The sequence below is a fragment of the Chiloscyllium punctatum genome, chromosome 22, assembly GCF_047496795.1.
Source record: "Chiloscyllium punctatum isolate Juve2018m chromosome 22, sChiPun1.3, whole genome shotgun sequence".
Lineage (NCBI taxonomy): Eukaryota > Metazoa > Chordata > Chondrichthyes > Orectolobiformes > Hemiscylliidae > Chiloscyllium > Chiloscyllium punctatum.
The window spans coordinates 50,748,049-50,767,973 of NC_092760.1; the positions used below are offsets into that span (position 1 = coordinate 50,748,049).

At 39.3% G+C, this 19,925-nt stretch overlaps 1 protein-coding gene across 1 annotated transcript in view; it reads left to right on the top strand.

The window, feature by feature from the left end:
* The window catches only part of sbf2 (SET binding factor 2), a 568,047-nt gene that overhangs the window by 503,309 nt on the left and 44,813 nt on the right, over positions 1 to 19,925 (top strand). Inside the window, 4 exon segments of the mRNA XM_072592265.1 lie at positions 3,178 to 3,374; positions 5,818 to 5,955; positions 7,238 to 7,339; positions 15,525 to 15,599. Of these exon segments, the coding sequence (XP_072448366.1) occupies positions 3,178 to 3,374; positions 5,818 to 5,955; positions 7,238 to 7,339; positions 15,525 to 15,599 (512 nt within the window).

Consider the following 19,925-nt stretch of genomic DNA (forward strand, 5'->3'; position numbering starts at 1 on the left):
GTGTGATTTTTAACTTTGTACACCCCAGTCCAACACCGGCATCTCCAACTCATTACCAATGTTTTATTTAGGTTAATTTTATTCAGTCTCTGATTGTACACTGTATCAGATAGAACATTGAACAACACGTTGAAAACCAGAGCAATGATACTGCCCTATGTTCTTTGTTAAAATATAAAAGCAATGAAGAACTGTATTTATGGAAAGTTAAACTTATTATGGATTTTTTTTCTAATTCTGTTGGGGTGGTCAGTCACTGAACGTATTTACTTTTAACAATAAAACAAGGATATTATTCAAGAGTGGGGAAAAGTCGATATATTGTGGACAATTTGGAAAGATCTTACCATAAACAGCAAAAAGATGATTCAGCAATTTCCCTGCAACATCCTTTACAGACACTCAACCCCAGTAAAGTATGACCTCTATCTTCATTGTATGATCTCATACTCAACTGATAAGGTCGCAGTCATTTCTTGTCAGTAACATTGTGCACATTCACCAGATGTGATTTTCTTTATTATTGTCTCTAGGAGAGCCACACAGACACGAGCAAGTTCACTCACAACAGAAAAATACTTGGGGCATTTTTCCAGCCCTGCCTGTTGACTTGAATTGCTAAAATAGCTCTTGACTCCTTTCCAACTCTAATAATCTAAAGACTGCCAATACTAAATTGCCCTTCAGGTATTGATCTATCCTCACTGAACAGATGCTGCTTATAGCCTCTCTCGATCTGTCTGTTCCTGAGTTGTAAAAGCTCAGAATAGTAAAAACATCAATAATCTCATGAGACAGTTTGTCTAATCACTTAATTTAAGTCACATAATTTGTTGGAAATGCTATTTTAAGCCATTGTTAAAGAAGAGAATTTCTGACACTCAAAAAAAATCACCTGCACAAAATTGGAAATCAAAAGCCAATTTACCACTACTTTATAACCAACTTCCAAAATAGTAATATATTATAAACCTTTGTCTCAAAGGGCTTCAGCCCTCTATTACTGCATCATAGTTCCCATAAGCATGATTTAGGATCTCTTGGCAACTTTGACCCGTCTGACTGGAACAGTTTTATTATGGAAACGGGAAGAACAGAAGTGATTACCTCTACTCTTCATTACTGCCAAGAGCTCCTGACAGCCCATGACCTGACTCCTTCCATTCTGCTTCCAACCTGTTGCTGTTTCCCCGGTCTTCTCGAATTCCTCTTTCCATTCACTATAGGATAATAGGATTGGGCACAGAAGTACTATCAGTGCAATGAAAACCTCTCATGCATTGGTCGATGGTATGGGTGACAAATTCCTATTTCTATTTGAATTAGAGAAGTTTGTGATCCCTAGTAGATATTCTGCCATCTAACGGGTTTATTGAACAGATATTTTTGGGATTTTGCTAGAAATGCTTTGTATGAAATGCCAGTACACTCTTCACATTTCACTTCTAACATTTATTTACTTCTAATATGAGATCCATTCTGTTTTTCTGGACAGTTAAACTTGCTATGTCTCATGATTATTTCTGAGAATTGATTAATTTGATCAGGTTCAAAATTAATTTATTGGAAATCTGAATTAGAATTTGAACCTACAATGAATTTGCCTATTTCAAATTTTAATGGAAGCCAAAATAAGGAATGGAGCACTGACATGTTGATCATTGAACTTGTGTAAAAGAAAACGTGATGTGTTAATTTTTAGAGGATAACTGGTAGTTGAGAAAGTGTGGAGTCATCTGGTAACTAAGAACTACTAGTATGCAAGAGGAGCAGCGGTACGTCCTCCAGGTTTAACAAGTAAACATGTATGCCATTCTCATTTACCACTCCCTTCTCAAAACCATAAGACCATAGACATAGGAGCGGAAATTAGGCCATTTGGCCCATTGCATCTGCTCTACTATACAGTCATGGATGATAGGATTTTCAAACCCATTTTCCCACTTTCTCCCTGTAACCTTTGATCCCCTTGGCGATCAATAACTTATCTATCACTGTTTTAAATATACTTAATGACCTGGCCTCCACAACCTTCTCTGGCAATGAATTCCACAGATTCACTACTCTCTCGCTGAAGAAGTTTCTCCTTATCTCCGTTCTAAAGATTCTGCCCTTTACTCTAAAGCTGTGCCCTCGGGTCCTCGTCTCTCCTGCCAATGAAAACATCTTCCCAATATCCATTCTGTCCAGGTCGTTCAGTATTCTGAAGTTTAAAAAACAGATCCCCTCTCATCCTTCTAAACTCCAAGTATAGTCCCAGAGTCCTCAAACATTCCTCATATATTAAGTCTTTCATTCCGGGGATCATTCTTATGAACCTCCTTTGGATCCACCCCAGGGCCGTGACATCTTTGGTGAGGTATGGGACCCAAAATTGCTCACAATACTCTAAATGTGGTCTGACTGGAGCCTTATAAAGTGTCAGAAGTATATATCCTTGCTTTTATATTCAAGTCCTGTTAAGATGAATGAAAGTTTTGTGTTTTCCTTCCGAACTACCGACTCAACCTGCAAGTTGATTTCCACACCTGTAGAATCTTCCCCAATCCTGACGTCCACCTATACCCCATGATCCCGATGACCCAATTCCTGAGAAAATCTCTACACTCCAGCAGCCACAAATTTTGCCATCTCATGTGGCCTTTTCTGAGGCACAGCCCTTACTTCTCACAGGTAGTGAAGATAGTCAGTTGGATTGGATTTCAGGCAGGGAATCTCTTTCTTTCAAAAAGAAAAAAAATGTATGTTGTAAAATTCCAGTGTTCGGGGTATCTGAGACTTCCTAGAAGTTCACAAACATAATGCCTCATTGCACCAAAACTCTACTGCAACAAATGCTGGACTGTAGACATTGAGTAAGAGTAGTCGAAGTAGAATGAATGTTTCTTATTCATTAGTACTTTATCTTCTCTACAAAAATGCATTTGAATAACTATTTCTTCTTTTGAATCATTTACATTCAACATAATGTGTCATATCCTGAAGATATTAAACACACATGGGAAAACCATACAAAAACAGAATAACAGTGAGCAAATTATCACGTAAAACAAGCTCCAAAAATATGATTTGTTCCTTAGTGAAATTATGGTAAATATTGAGTCTTTTTTGACTATTTAAGAATTTATAACATAGCTTATTCATAACATAACACAACTTCTCCTTTCTTTAATGTAGTTACCCTGGACTTGTGGTAGTACCTCAGTCTGTATTGGACAGCAGCTTACAGAAAGTTGCACGTTGTTATCGACACAACAGGCTTCCAGTTGTTTGTTGGAAACACTCAAAAACAAAGGCTGTCCTGCTGCGCTCTGGCGGATTCCATGGAAAAGGAGTTGTGGGTCTCTTTAAATCCCAAAATCCACACTCAGCTGGTGAGATTTGTGCTCTATATATGCGTTATGTATTTTATTCTTTAAGGAACATTATTGAAGTGTTGTTTTTAAAAAAAGTTATTAAAACTTAGTCTTCTAATTCTTCAGAAAAATAAAACTTGTAACATTTTAATGTCCTTACTGTTACATTTTTTTAAAATATAAAGACATGAGAGTGGTCTCTTGTTCCCAATCAATTTCTTTGCTATCTATCTCAGTTGAAGTGGTCAAGTATGATTAAGCACAATTGCTCACATTATGACTTCAGTCAGCCAACATGGGCAGATATGCTTGTACTCCAGGGCAATATATTCTTTCTGCCATAATGTATGTGCACATTTTGTATAACAGGTTGATTAATGACAAAATACACAAGCAAACAATGGATTAAAGTAATAGTGTTTATAGTATTGAATGAATTGACTGGTGATGTGCACAGCTCTATGGTTGAATGTTTTACAACTGTATCAATCAAAATATTTAGTATTACCTATAAATATACATGATCCTAAATTTAGCCTTGATAATTGATATCATTTGACTCATTAATTTACATTTTCCCTTTGATTCCACTTATATTGTCCATTACAGTGATTTTCTTTTTTGCCTAAAATCAACAGCATTTTCATTACGTATTCACTAGACTCTCTTTGAAATAGGATTGTAACATTTGCTGTCCTCTAACAACACCTTCACAGCTGAGGAGAATTGAAGGATCATGGGCAAAGCATGTACAGTTTAAAACTTTGCATCCCTCAGAAAATCAAATGCATCCAATGTGGTCGAGGCAATTTTTTACTTTTGAGCACGGCCAATTTTTTAAGTGCAACTTCTTTACTTTAATTTTGTCCAAGATCACTTCTCCTTTATGTTTTGCTGTGAAATTGACAGCATTCTCTTTAGATTCAAAGTACTCATTTAGAACCTCAGCCATGCTCAATATCTCCTTATGGTGATCTTTTTGACCATTAATCGATTCCATCCTTACTTTAACTACCATTTTACTATTTGTGTTTGTGGGAGACCTTTTGGCATTGTCTTCTATGCATTCTGATATTTCTGTTTGACTTTTATTCACTTCTTTTATATCTGTATGCTATCTGAATGCAGTTTGGTTCTCTACTGTGTTTTAAGTCATATATAAATCTCATTTCAATCTTCAGTTATCAAGGCATCTCTAGCTTTTCATGCCCTGCTTTTCCCTTTGTGGAAATCTATATTCTGAGCATAAATAATTTCCTCTTTGGAGGTGTCTAAAGGGGCAGTTACTGTTTTTCTTCCCAATTATATGATCTTAATCCACCTGCCTTAGATTATTTCTTAATTCGCTGACATGACTGCGAATCAATTTTACATTTGATCTCTCCTTGCCCTTTCCCAAAACTATTCTGAACCTGCTCATGTAAATGCAACTACCTAAACGCAATATACGACTTTTCCCACTTCATTCTCCAGTAGTAAGTGCAGCATAGCCTATTTCTCCTTGGACTGGAAACATGCTGATCAAGAGAACTCTTGGACACACTTCAGGAATTCCTGTTCTTTGCCTTTTTATACTGTTGTTACAACACAGGGTAAACCCTTCTGCTAATTTAGACCAGCAACATAGAAAATATTCACCCCAGGTGTAATCTGTTAACATTTGAGGGGCAAAGAACTATCCCAAAGGTCACTGTGTAAAGTAAAAATTAACAACTTTTGTTTTAAGTCTAACAGAGAATAATAACTACTAACAACTATATACACTCGTTTCTTTAAACCTATTTTTTACCTTCCCCTCTACAATACTGGTCCGATAAAAATCCCGATTACGATTTACAAAAAAAAAAGCACATTTCAAAACCAGGAAGCTTAGCCATGTGTCTCTGTCGATTTTCCTCTCTCTTCTTTTCTGCTTCTTCAGGATTCTGCTTCACTGGTCTTTGATAGATAAAGGTACCATTAAGAGAGCAGTTCTGCAGGCAGTCTGTGTTGTTCTGTTTTTGTGGTTGCTCTTTGCCGTTCTGGGTTTCTGTTCAAGGTGTCTGATATTTATACCCCAAAACATCGGAGAGTTTCATTGGTTTTAACATTACCAAAATACTAAATTCAAACTTGATTGGAGTTTGATATCTTGGGGCATAATTTAAACTAATTGGCCAAATTTGAATTTGATTTTGTATCCTGGCAACACCCCTCTTAGCTATTTTCACCAAATGTTACATTGTTACCTTGTTTCGGACTCTCTGTGCTTCTATAAGTCCTTGTTAGCTTTAAACTCTCTTAAGGGTACTGTACCCCTACTTTTCATAACACTGTCCATATTCCAATTTGTATTAGAATAATTGAATACCACCATTATCACTACCCTACACTCTAAATACCACTATTGTTTAACCATTGATAATTAATTTTGGTTGGTATTTTACGTATAACAAAGTTTTGTTTTTATTTTCTTTGTTAGCTCCTGTGTCCTCAGAATCATCAAGTAGCCTTGAACAAGAGAAGTACCTACAAGCTTTGCTGAATGCAGTACCTAGCTTCTCCAGAATGAATGGCAGCAGCACGCTTACTGGCCATCCCAATGTCCTACTTTCTCCAGGTGCAGTTTTATAAAAGATGGTTGTGACTGTTGATGCTAGGGACTAAGGGGAGACATTTAACTTCAGCATGTGATTTTCATTGCTTATGGTATCTCACTTTGTAAAATAATCATTTTTATTTTTTTTTTTACAAAGAATGTTGGAAGGTTGCCTTCTCCAAGACTTTTGTAATGCTGCTCGGTACCACAACTTAGTAGTTGGAGATGCATTGAATAGCACTGTAGTTTTCTTCCACCATTCACATAATCCTAGTGCAGCTGAGATCAGGATACATGGGTTGCTGTAAGTGGGCATTACATGATGACACGTTTTTGGATATCATGCAGCACAAACGAAACATTTCTCCTGATAAACTGGGAATCTTGCCATTCTTATTCCCTGTCAAAATATTTTCTTATAGGTGGGGATGTTTAAAAGCCCAGTTTCCAAAAGGTGTGCTAATGCGCATATGCAATAATTATGATAAAATGGTTTCAGTTGCATTAATTCTACTTCTCATATTGTAACACTGATAGTAGTCACACTATTAATTGGTACTAGTTATGAAACCTTCCTTTATAACAAATGTACTGTTTTATATCCATTTTTAAATATTTAAGTAAACACAGAATTGTTTATGCACAATTTAATAAAGTGGAGAGAGGTAATACGATGATAATGTGTATAGTAGAAGCTACTGATAATCAATTCAGTTGTAAAGGGTGCACTTTGAGGCATCTGACTATGAAATTTGCAAGAGAAAATATATTGAGCTAATCAAACAGGTACTCAGCCCACACTACTTCCTGACGAAACCATGTATTTCTTGCTTTGGTCCATATTAATACTTTGATGTCATAAACTTTACCTGAGCATTTTTAATCTTGAAAATCTACTTCTTTCTAGTCCTGACATTTTAAGCAGGAAATAGTTCATTAAGGATAAAGATAAATTTTAAGAACTTGGTTTTTCCTTGTGTGTTCTGTCTGCCACTTTTCTTACTTCTATTCCTTTTCTGAAAGCATTGATTCCTTGCTGAGATACAGTTCCGTGGGGCCAAGCATCCATTCATGTTTTACCCAAAAGATATTTAATAATAAGTATCAGGTGAGGAATCAAAGGCCTTCTCTTGTCTCACCTTTTCTGCATGGACTGAGAATGAAACTTAGGACTTTCCTGGACTATGGGTCTTAGCTACTGAAAAGTATAACCTGAGTAATATGAGTAATTAAATTCTGTTTTTTTCCTTTATCAATCCTTATTTATGGGCAAGTTAAAATCCATTTGGTTTTTGTTTTATAGATGCAGCCATTGACAAGCGATACTCTCGAGCAACCAGTGTTGTAAAGCAGGTGGTCCCAGCACATTTGGATGTGCATCTTCCAAACAGTTTTACACGTGGAGGTTAGTCGTCTTATATTCTAACCTTATTTCAAAGTTCAGATTCAAGACGTTCAGGAACCATTAAAAGATCTTCCTTTATATATATCATTGCTGTTAAGTTGGAATCTCTGATACGTGGTTCTGAATGTATATGTAGGTCTATCAAATACATCAGCACAACAGAAGTGAGTTCCAGATCTCGGACCCTTTGCTGTGGGAAGCATGGAACAGGTAGGGTGGGAAAATCATAACTAACTAATACATCTTTGCAGCTGAGAACATTAAAGTAGAGGTCAGAATACTGAGAAATGCGGCTCATGAAGAGAGGAATAAAGAAGGGAGTTTGAATGCTTATCAGAAGAACTTGTCAAAAACAAAGTTGAAGTCCAAGATTCATTTGATATTTTCTGGGTGTTATTTATCTTTATACCTTTGTTTTAAGCTTCAAAGTGCTATCTCATAGCAACAGATGCACTTTCAGCCACATGTTTATCACAGTTGATACAAGAATGTGTTTTTCCTGAACTTAATTTTCAGACTTATGACATTCATGTGCATAGACAATGAGGAAAATAGTTTTGTATAAATGACCTCAGTCACATGTCTCTCCATTCTATACAATGGCTAGTGGTACCTGTGTTCAGGACACTACTCTGCCATTCCTTGAGTTAGCTGCTTGGCATTGAGAAGTCAATTATTCCACAGTAGTATAGATTTCGGAGAGAAAATGAAGGGGCATATAAACCTGTGTAGGTCGGTGGAAAATATTACAATAGTCAGAGTTCAGGACCAGCACATTCCTGATGAAAAATAAGGATGGCATGATTCGGGAACCCTGGATGACGAGAGATATTGAAAGTTTAGTCAAAAATTTAATGGAAGCACATGTAAGGTTAGTAAACGGAAATCAGTGCCCTTGAGGAATTAAAAATACAAGGAATTCAGAGGACTAAAAGAAACCATGAAATGATCTTAAGATTAAGTAACATTAATGAGAATTCCAAGGCATTTTATACATATATTAAGAGCAGGAGGATAGCTAGGGAAAGAGTAAAGGCCACTCAAGGACAAAGGAAATTTATGTGTGGAGCCAGAGGAAGTTGGTGGCATCCTTAATGAGTACTTCACATAAATATTCATTAAGGAGAAGGACATGGATGGTGGTAAGTTTAAGAAGGGCTATGTTGATATTCTAGAGCATGTTGATATTGAGGAGGAGGAGGTTGGGTGAATTTTTTTAAAAAAAGTTAAGGTAGATAAATCCCCAGGGCCAAATTGGATTTATCACAGAATATTGATGGAGGTAAGGGAGGAGATTGTTGCGGCCTTAGCAGAGAGCTTTGTATCCTCTTGAATTCCCAGATGCTGGAGAATAGTCAGCATTGTTCCTTTAAGGCCAACAGGGAAAATCCAGGAAATTATAGGATGCTAAACCTTGCATCAGTGATAGCGAAATTATTGGAGGTGATTCTTACAGGATTTACTTACTTTTGAAAAGAACATACGTATTTGGGATCATCACCACGGCTTTGTGAGGGGAGGTCTTGATTCATAAATTTAATCGAGTTTTTTGAGAAAGGAACAAAGGTGATTGAGTGTGGGGCATAGGATGTTGTCTACATTGACTCACTAAAACATTTGACAAGGTCCCTAGGACCGTGAGGAAAGTTGTCAAAGGATACAGCAGACTTGGAATAGTTGAAAAGTTGGGTGGGGTTTAATCTGGACAAGTATGAGATGGTGCATTTTGTCAGGTCAAATGCAAAAGGAACATAGAGTAAATGGCAGGACCCTTAAGAGCCTTGATATACAGAGGGATCTTGGGGTGCAAGTCCATTGGCATATAGCATGGCTTGCCTTCATCAGTCGAGACATCAAGTATAAAAATTGGGAAGTCATGCTGCAGCTGAATAAAACTTTTGTTAGGTCACATTTAGAAGATTGTGTGCAGTTCTGGTCACACACTATATATGAGTAAAAAAGAAGTTTGCCAGGATGTTGCCTGGTCAGAGTCTATTAGCTATGAGGAGAGGTTGGACAAGCTTGGATTGTTTTCACTAGAGCACTGGAGGCTGAGGGCTGACCTGATAGAAGCATGTAAAATTATGAGAGGCATCAATAGTGTATTTTTCTTCGAAGTCTTTTTCCCTGGGTGAAAATGTCAAATGCTAAGAGGCATAAGTTTAAGGTGACAGGGGCAAGTTTTAAAGGAGAGAAATATAAAGCAATTTGTTTGTTTTACACAGACGTGGCAGGTGCCTGGAACATGCTGCAAGGCGAGGTGGTAGAAGCAGATATGATAACGTGTAAGAGATGTTAGACAGACACATAAACAGCTGTGGAATAGAGGCGTACAAGCATGCAGACAAATGGGATTTGGTTAGGACTGCATTGTGATTCCCGCAGACATGGTGGGACAAAGGCCCGGTTCCTGTGCTGTGCAGCCGCATTGGGGCCCCAACATAACTGTGTATTACAAAAGCGGACCTGCCTTCAAAATGGTCAGAAACATTGGTGCCCAAGAATTTTGTATGGAAGTGCAGAATAGGAATGGAAAAGCAGTAGTGATTGGGGGAACAGTACTTTGCTCTGTATGTACTTTGTTACATACATAGAATAGGGAATTCTGCAAATACCATGAATGTTCAGAGTATTCTTTTAAGGCATACAATTACAACAAAATTCAACTTTCTTTCATACAGCGACTCTTACATATTAAAATGTCCCAAGGAGCTTCAAGGTGTGTTATCAAACGTAGATATATTTGATTTGATTTATTATTGTCATATGGGCTTAGATAAGGTGAAAAGTTTTCTTTTGCATGTAATACAGGCAGATCATATCACACAAAGTGCACAGGTGATGTAGAGGTGCTGGTGTTGGACTAGGGTGGACAAAGTTAAAAATCACACGACGCAAGGTTATAGCCCAACACGTTTATTTGGAAGTACTAGCTTTCAGAACACTGCTACTTCAGGTAGCTGTGGAGCAGGATCATAAGATACAGAATTTATGGTAAAAGATTACAGTGTCATGCAACTGAAATGATATTTTGAACAATTACTTCCAAATAAACCTGTTGGACTATAACCTGGTGTTGTGGGATTTTTAACAAAGTGCAGAGAATAATGGTACAGAGCGAAGAATACAATGTTATGGCTGCAGAGAAGATGCAGAGAGAGAAGATCAGCATTAAATTTAAAATTTGAGAGGTCAATTCAGAAGTCTAATAACAGCGGGGAAGAATCTATTCATACATGTACACAAATGTGTGTATCTTCTGCCCCAAGAAAGAAGGTTGAAGAGAGCATGACAAGCATTGGAGGGGGTCTTTGATGTGTTGGTCACCTTTCCGAGGCAGCAGGTAGTATAGATGGAGTCAATGGATGTAAAGCTGGTTTGTGTGATGAACCAGGATGGGCTTTCAATTTCTTGAAGGTCTAACTCTATCTTTATCCTGAAATATTTAAGAAAATTAGACATTGCATATTTAAAATTCAATCTGGAGGTGTGCCATCTTTATGAAAATAAACTATTTTATCTTCCAATAGAAGACCAAATTTCCTGACAGAACTTGGTAACAAGTTTATCGCATTTTCGCAGCCTACAATTGATCATTAAAGAAAGAATGTGTGTAGAAATCCCAGGATTGGGAACATTTTGTGACTCCCATGAACCTTTGCAAGCCAGCCAGTCAAACATTAAGCAAGGCTGGTGAGAAAACACTGTTAGTGAAAACAGCTGTCTGTGAAAAGAGTGAATTCAGACTTGTGCTATAATGTATGTCCAATAGATGAAGGTCAAGATTAAGGATAACCTTCCCGAAACATCAGTTTCCCAAAAGAAGTAGTCATAGCTTTTACAATTTGTTTTCCTATGTTTTTAATTGTGCACTGAAGTTATATCCACATTTAGTGTAAGTGCTATTTAGACTGCTGTTTGCTGAACAATGGGGAGAGGTTGTTGGAGCTAGGGGATGTGTACAAAGGGAGATTCAACCAGTAACAAGTGGCTAATTTGTCTCTGGATTTGTTGGTGATAAAGGGCTTTCTGCCTGCCAGTAACTGTGATTGGCTCCCAAGTATCTTTACAGGTTGTGTGTTTGAGTGATATGAGTAGAAGTTTTAGGACATTCAGGAAAGGGAGATGTTGTCTCTCTCTTTGCAGTAAAAAAAACTGATGTCTGAAGAAAGCTAGTTTATAGTCCCTCACCAATTACTGCCAGCTGTGGCTTTAACCAATAAATCAGAGACCGAATAATTTGTGTATCAGTCACTCTCTTGCAAGCAAGTCAAAGTGCATGAAGAGCAGAGGTCGGGGAGTAGCAAATCCAGCAAGCCAAGGAAATCCTCTCAGCAAAACTTGAGCAATATTCCAATTCCTGTACTCAATACTCTGACCAATAAAGGAAAACATACCAAATGCCTTCTTCACTATTCTATCTACCTGCAACTCTACTTTCAAGGAGCAATGAACCTGCACTCCAAGGTCTCTTTGTTCAGCAACACTCCTTAGGATCTTACCATTAAGTGTATAAGTCCTGCTAAAATTTCTTTTCCAAAATGCAGTACCTCTCATTTATCTAAATAAAACTCCATCTGCCACTTCTCAGCCCATTGGCTCATCTGATCAAGATCCTGTTGTAATCTAAGGTGACCTTCTTCACTGTCCACTACAGCTCCATAGCTCCTTGAAAGTGGAGTCGCAAGTAGATAGGATAGTGAAGAAGGCGTTTGGTATGCTTTCCTTTATTGGTTAGAGTATTGAGTACGGGAGTTGGGAGGTTATGTTGCAGCTGTGTAGGACATTGGTTAGGCCAATTTTGGAATAATGAGTGCAATTCTGGTCTCCTTCCTTTCAGAAGGATGTTCTGAAATTTGAAAGGGTTCAGAAAAGATGTACAAGGATGTTGCAAGGTTAGAGGATTTGAGCTACAGGGAGAGGATGATAAGGCTGGGGCCGTTTTCCCTGGAGTGTCTGAGGCTGAGGGGTAACCTTATAGAGGTTTACAAAATCCTGAGGGGCATGGATCGAGGAAATAGACAAGGTCTTTTCCCTGGGGTAGGGGAGTCCAGAACTAAACGGCATAGGTTTAGGGTGAGAGGGGAAAGATCTAAAAGAGACCTATTGGACAGCTTTTTCATGCAGAGGGTGGTACGTGTATGAAATGAGCTGCCAGAGGAAGTGGTGAAGCTAGTATGATTGCAACAATTAAAAGGCATCTGGATGGATATATAAACAGGAAGGATTTGGAGGAATATTGGCTGGGTGCTGGCAGGTGGGACTAGATTGGGTTGGGATATCTGGTCGGCATGGACAAGTAGGACCAAAGGGTCTGTTTCCGTGCTGTACATCTCAATGATTCTATAATCTTCGTGGAATCCCTACAGTATGAAAACAAGCCATTTGGCTCAATAACCACACCGACCCTCTTAAGAGTGATCCGTTCCCCTATCCTATTACTCTTCATTTACCCTGACTAATGCACCTAACTTACACATCCCTAGCACTAGGGACAATTTAGCATGGCCAATTCACCTAAACTGCATATCTTTTGGATTGTGGGAGGTAACCATAGCACCCGGAGGAAACCCATATAGGCACAAGGAGAATGTACACAGACAATCGCCTGAGGCTAGAATTGGACCCAGGTATCCTGGTGCTGAAAAGCAGCAGTGTTATCCACTGAGCCACTGTGTTGCCCCAATCTTATTGGACAAAATCTTGGAAAGGGTATGAATGACATGGATGCTGAAAGATTTGTGGCAGAATCTGACAAGAAATCCTCTGAGATCCATTGGGAGAAATCCATGCCCTTTTGTATGCTTTTCACAAGCGGCATGGCACTTCCTTGTTTGACATTTGCGAATTAAAGTGGATCATTGTTTGGTAAACACTTTGTTGATGACCCAACTCACCGCATTAATATTCAGCTTTCTGTCTTGCCAAAATGCTGACCAAGTTAGATGTTGAGAAAAATAAACTTGGAAATGAGAGCAGGTACCCGGTGGATTCAGCTCGCTTGCTGCACGTAGACATTCGGCACCAACTTCTCCATGGACACTGGCCTCATGTACCCCATGTTCATGGACATTGGCATCTAATATGTGTTAGCCTCTAACCTCATGGAACATCTTTGACCTACTTATAGAGTGTTTCTGCACTTCACTGCTGTACCAGCAACTATCATTGTAATGCTGCAGCAAGAACATTGTGTGCAGATGGACTGGTCCAGGTTTTATCTCTGGGCTCTTTGTTCACTGTCATAATGCACACTCATTGAACCTACCTGGATGCATATGGCATCTCTGCCTTGCAATAGCTTACCTTTTAGCACTTTGCGCCCTCAATCAGAGATACAAGGTTACATTATTTGTGTTGCCTTCACATTTAATGCAGAGTATAAAGGAAGGAAGCTTGTCATGGGTGTCAGCAGGCCACAGTCAAGGGAATATTGCCAACAGTAGTGAGAGTTGTAGAGTATGAGTGTTGGGAGATGGATACAATAAGAAAGGGAGTGAGAGTTATCATAGACAAGATGGCGTCTCTTGCACTGGTATATTGGGGAAGGGCATGACATTCTTCCTACAGTGCTAAGTGGTCCACAGATCAGGCTGGCATAGTTTGGGGTCATGACCTCCCCTCCTCGTCTTTAAGTAAGAGGACATTCCCCTTCTACAGAACCCACTCCAGTAAAGTCTCCAAATCCCTGCCTGCAAAGTGGGCCCCAGTTACTCCTGTTTGCCATGTTAGTAGCAAATGTCAGAAGGAGTACAGGGCAGTTCTGGTCTTACGTCACTTGTCCAGGTGCAGTACATGCTTTTAAAAATTGCACAGGCGCAAGGATTGTCTGTCAATTCCAGGAAATCCTCTGAGTCACAAGTTGTTCTGGGAATGGGGTTTGGTAACATGGGGCCTGAATCAGACGCAAGAGATACCACCAGGGTGGTGTATGTATTTCATGCAGCAAGTTTAGTACACTACAGTGGGAGAGCTTGCTAGGTCTTTCAGTGAAAAAAACTCCAAAATACTTGACGTAACTCAGACTTAATCAAATAAAATGATGAGATTCAGCCCAGATTTCATGTTAATTTTGGTCCAACCTTTTCAACCATCAGAATCAGGATTGACCATGTCACCCTGTTTTGTTCATTTTACTTTGATATTTGCAACCCCTCACCTAATAAATTTGATGATTGTATTTGTGTAATTGAATGGCTGATATTATAAAATTGGAACAATATATTTGCATCCTTGTATAAATGCATTTGGTTTTTTTCTTTTTGTATTACATATATAATATATTTAGAGCTGTGCCAATCAGCTTCGTTATTAATGATTAATGTGGAAAATTGCTCTTATGACAAACATGATATCCTGATTGAAGTATTTAAATAGAAATATAATCTGTTCATTGATTATAACTGCAAAATTCCTCTAAGTGTGTACCAGCAACCCACCAGGACTGCAGAAAAATAGTAAAAACTGTTTGTAGCAGATTCCAGAAGTTCTTAATGTTTCTTAACTGTCGTTTGCAAGCAAATCCTCTGTCCACTACTTGCAAAACAATTAAAGCCGAGACACAGCCAGATTTGAGAAATCTGTAAAGTAAGAATTGCTAAGTTGCAGTGTGACCTAATCATCTTATAACTTTAACCGGTAATTAAGTGAATGGGGATATACTGTCATATACAGGATCATATGTAGACTACACCATTGGAGTCTAGACCAAGCTAGCAGGTGGACCTCTAAAGAGTCTTACATGTTCTTTAAAATAAAAATATAAGGTAATCCTCTAATAGCACCATGAGCAGAATTGGAAAGATGATGGGCTTTGGCAGGAGGGTACCACAGTTTCTGACAGACAGACATGGGAACCATGTAAATGATTCTGCAATGATGCTTGTGCCTGCCTGACCCACTACTACCACCTACCACCTGCCACCACAAGCTTCCTTACCGTCCCCCCCCCCCCCCAAAACCCTTCCAAGAATAAAGAAATAACACAGCAGGTGAGCTCTAAGGGGAGTATTATTGGTCATCGCAGTTTAACAATCAGGATTGCAGCGTAATGAACTTCGCAGCTTCCATCTATTGTTACAGTCCTAAGATTTGTACAATAATTTCTTGTAATTTTCAGATCAATTTGATTTTAAGTAGAAAATTTTCTGAAAATTCTGTCTCTGTTATTGTTATGATCCACCAGTTCTCGGGTATAAGGACAAGCTGTTTACTCATTCTCAGCAGAAGAACACTGTTAAAGGAAAGGTCTTCAATCAAGGTACGGTGCTGTATTGTATTCTTATGTCCTGGTCCCACTCCTGTTACTCTTTGTTTTTTACACAGAGGAATTGAGTTAATTTTCAAGCTGCCAATATATTTGTCTTTATTATGCACACAAATGCATTTTCAGCAACCTAAAGGTTAATTCATCAGTGTCCCTTGCAAATTCATATTGTAATTTTCCACAACCAACGACAACATCTCATTATGAGAATGGAAAACATGTCAATTGTCATGGTACAAGTCATGTGTCTTAGATTATGGTTAATCCACATTAATGTATGAAGTGGTTTTCCAGCCAGAATTTTTTTAACAAATAAATATTACTAAACCACATCTGACACATCATCCATTAAATAAGTTCAAGTTCTTTCTCTGTTGTATCTTGAAAATTTGGACTTCTAAAACACATCTTCCTGCTGCTCTGTGGTACCCTTCTTCTAGAGCCCATCATGCTGATGAAATGTAGAAATAACAAAAATGTTTCTTTATGTAAACTATCCAATGCTGCTCTAAGTGTGGCTAATGGATATTTTTCACAAATATATTGTCCACAGTTGGTCAAATGACATGCTGTTTCTGAAGACTTTTTAAGTATAGTTCCTAATGTTATTTCAGGTCATAGTTAAAGTTGTTCTGAATCCTGTATTAATATATTGTCTGTAATTTAGTGACAGGTTTTCCTTTTTCCTGAAACTATAATTGGATATAAGCCCATGCACTGCAAGAACATTGCTTAATTAAGTCTGTCCATAATTGCGTACCATGATTCACGCAATAATGTTTTTTACTTCATTAATGCACAACTTCAAATATGTTCAGACCCAATTAGCATTCCTCCCAAATACTGCCATAACCTGGGCACACTCCAATTGAGCAGATATAATCTGGAGACTCTCCCCACCAATGATTGAAACATCATTACTTCTCACCTAGTACTACCAGGCCATAAACCTTTGTCCCCAGTGTCTCCAGACTTGAGATACCTTTAAACCTATCCCGATCACTACCACTGACCCCTGCTCAACACCATCCCAAAATTAAGAAATCAGGGAGCCACAAGTTTTTATTCCAATGTTTTTTAGCTTCTGTGTGTCAAGCTATTTTCATAAGTAATGTTAACATGTTATATCATGGTGGATGTTTGCATCCATTCAGTTCGAGGAGGTGTTACCAACAAATCATGCAGATTGCTGGCAGATGAAGAGATGTGCACGTCAGCTTATTTTGGCCCCAGTCCTCCTCACCTTTGGAAGGTGGTATAATAGCACTTCAGTAAATTTTGTCTTAGACTTTAACTGCCCAAACATTATTAGTCAGTAAAAGAAACAGCAAATTAAAGCATTAATAGAGGGGACTCGGCAAGATGGCGATTCTGTAGAACTGCTGTGGACAGCTCTGCCTAACAGCCAAGGCATACTTGTGCTTTTTGCCATCCCTGGCCAACTTATGTGGTGGAATTATTAGTTAAAACCTTACAGAACACATATTTGTTAATATTTGGGAGTGGGAAGGATGCCAAAGGGAAAAGGAACAAGCAAACAGCAGCAGGGAGGACACTCCACTGCAGCACCTACAACACCAGAGACTGCAGCAGCAGCAGCCTCTCCTGACCTCCCCGGGGACTTGACAGACTCACAGGAATTGGCTGCGGCGATGGAGAGACTTGACTTGAAAGTTGGGGCTGTGATTGAGGAGATCTGTGGGGAGATTCGTGCCCAGGTCCAACCTGCAGAAGCATGAGCAGGAGATCCATAGCCTCGAGAGGCTGGAGGAGGTTCAGGGTCGAACTAAGGCCTCGGAAGCTGCAATGGAGTCCTCATCCAGTCAAATCCAGATGTTGGAGTGAGAGGTGCGGGCCTTGCGAGATCATATCAATGACCTGGAAAATCGAGGTCAGGGGATAAATCTCTGAATTGTTGGGCTCCCTGAAGGTGAGGAAGGTGAGCAGCCATTGAGCTTCTTTGAAAACTGGCTGCCGAAGTTTTGAGTCCAGCAGGCTACAGATTGAAAAGGCTTATTGGGTTACAGTGCACAAGTCAGGCCTAGTGCAGCATCCCCACTCAGTCCTAGTGCACTTCCACTCATACAAGGACAAGCAAAAAGTCATGGAAGCTTCTAGATCCCTGGGAAAAGATCGGCAGGCACTGCTGTACAAGGGGTCAAAAATCATGTTTTTCCAGGATTTATCTGCAGCTGTAATTTGAAAGAAGAAGTCCTTCGATGAAGTTAAAAAGAGGCTGAGGAACCTGGGCATCCAGTACTCCGAGATACCCCACAATGCTCCATTTCAGCCACGAGGACTCAGGTTATACATTTGACTCAGCGGATAAAGCTAAAAACTTTGTAGACACTTTAAAATAGATAGATTGACCTGAAGAATATGGTTAATGTTTGTTCTCTTTTCTTTCTTTCCCAATGCTTTCAGTTTTTTAAAATTCCTTTCTCCCTAATAATTTCCTTTTTGGAAAGGGGGGGAAAGATCTTGGAATAAGTTGTTCCTTTTCTTTAATAACTGGATTTTCTGATGGGAAATTTTGTGGATGTTCCTGGTTGTCTCTCCCTTTTTTTTATCTTCTGTTTCTCTTTTAGTTACAAGTAGGCGTGATATGAAGCTCGGGATGGGTGGAGTGCTCATCCTGACTTGGTCTTTTTTCTGTTGATTTAAGGATCGTCTTGTTTTTTGTCCGGCCTAAGGCTGGGGCACTGTCCGCGTTTGAAGGAGCTGTGAAGGAGGGGATAGGTAGGGTGAATGCCCCTTATGGGCAGGGGGGAAGAGTCTTGCATTCAAGGTTTTATAGTTGTTTTTTTCTGTAGATTTTATAGTTATGATAGAGTAGTTTTTGTATATATAGTTCTTCGACTCTGAGTCTTTATTTACTTATGCTCGGCGCTTTGTAATCAAGGTTCCCCCTCCCAGGGGTTCAAGGATCTCTGAAAGGTGATATGGCTAAGTGTCTTATTAAATGGTGCACCTGGAACATTAAGAGAAGTCATTCGCCTGTTAAAAGGAAAAAAGTGCTTTCTAGCCTTAAGAGGGAAAGGGTTGATATCGCTTAGTTGCAGGAAACCCATCTTGTTGGGGAACACCTGAAATTACAACAGGGGGGTTATGACCAGGTACTCTTTTCATCCTTTACTACTAAAAGTAGGGGAGTGGTGGTACTTATCCAGAAAAATCTTCCATTCACGTTATTAGAGCAGGTGAAAGATGAGCAGGGACGGTTTGTGATACTTAAAGCCCTGATACATGGGGAGGAATATGGCATTTTAAATGTCTGCTATCCTCAGGCGCATCCCCTCAAATTTTTGATTAGTGCTTTTGGAACATGGCGCATTATTATAGGGGGGGATTTTAATTGTCTTTTGGATCAGACAGTGGACAGGATGCTTAGTGGGCCCCCACTATTTCTTTGCAGGCCAAGCAGGTGGTTGACTTATGCGAGGAGTTGGGGCTGGTGGATATTTGGAGATTTCTTCACCTTACCGGCAAGGACTTCACCTTTTTTTTCAAACCTACATAAATGTCACACGAGGATTGACCTCTTTCTGGCTCCCTCGGTCCTTCTGGATTCAATTATGGGTTGTAAAATTGGGAATACAGCTATCTCTGATCATGCAGCAGTGTATTTGGATGTTAAGGCCAAGAGTGAGGGGCTAGATTTGTGGCACTGACGTTTGGACCCTTTTCTCCTTAAGGATTCCGAATTTGTGGAATACTTTTTGAAGGAGTTTCAGGAATTCTTGACTATCAACTCAGGCACAGCTAGTAGTCCATCTATGCTATGGGAGACTGCTAAGGTCTTTTCTAGGGGATTAGCTATTTCCTATTCAGCAAGCCGGAAACGACAGAAGGAGGAACAGCAGCGTCTACTTGAGACACGGTTGAAAGCCGCCAAGGTGGCACATTTTGCACGGCCTTCGGTGACTAAGCTACAGCGGATCACGGCCCTCTGGACCGCCTTAAATTCAATACTGACACAAAACGCAAAGAAAGAACTTGCTTTTGCTAGACAAAGGCTGTTCGAGTATGGGGATAGGCCAGGGAAATATTTAGCATACTTAAATAGGAAAAACATGCTTCCCAATCCATTACTGCAATTAGAGACAGCGTCGGGGACCTTACATACGATGTTAAAAAGATTAATGAGGCTTTTCAGAGCTTTTACTCTGAATTGTATCGGTCTAAAGGTTGCGAGGACAGGAGAGCTAAAATGGAGGCCTTTTTTAAGAACCTGGACCTCCCGGGGTAACCTTGGAACAGGCCTCTCTCCTTAACGCCCCCTTGACAGTTCAGGAAATACAGGAGGCAGCTAGGCAACTT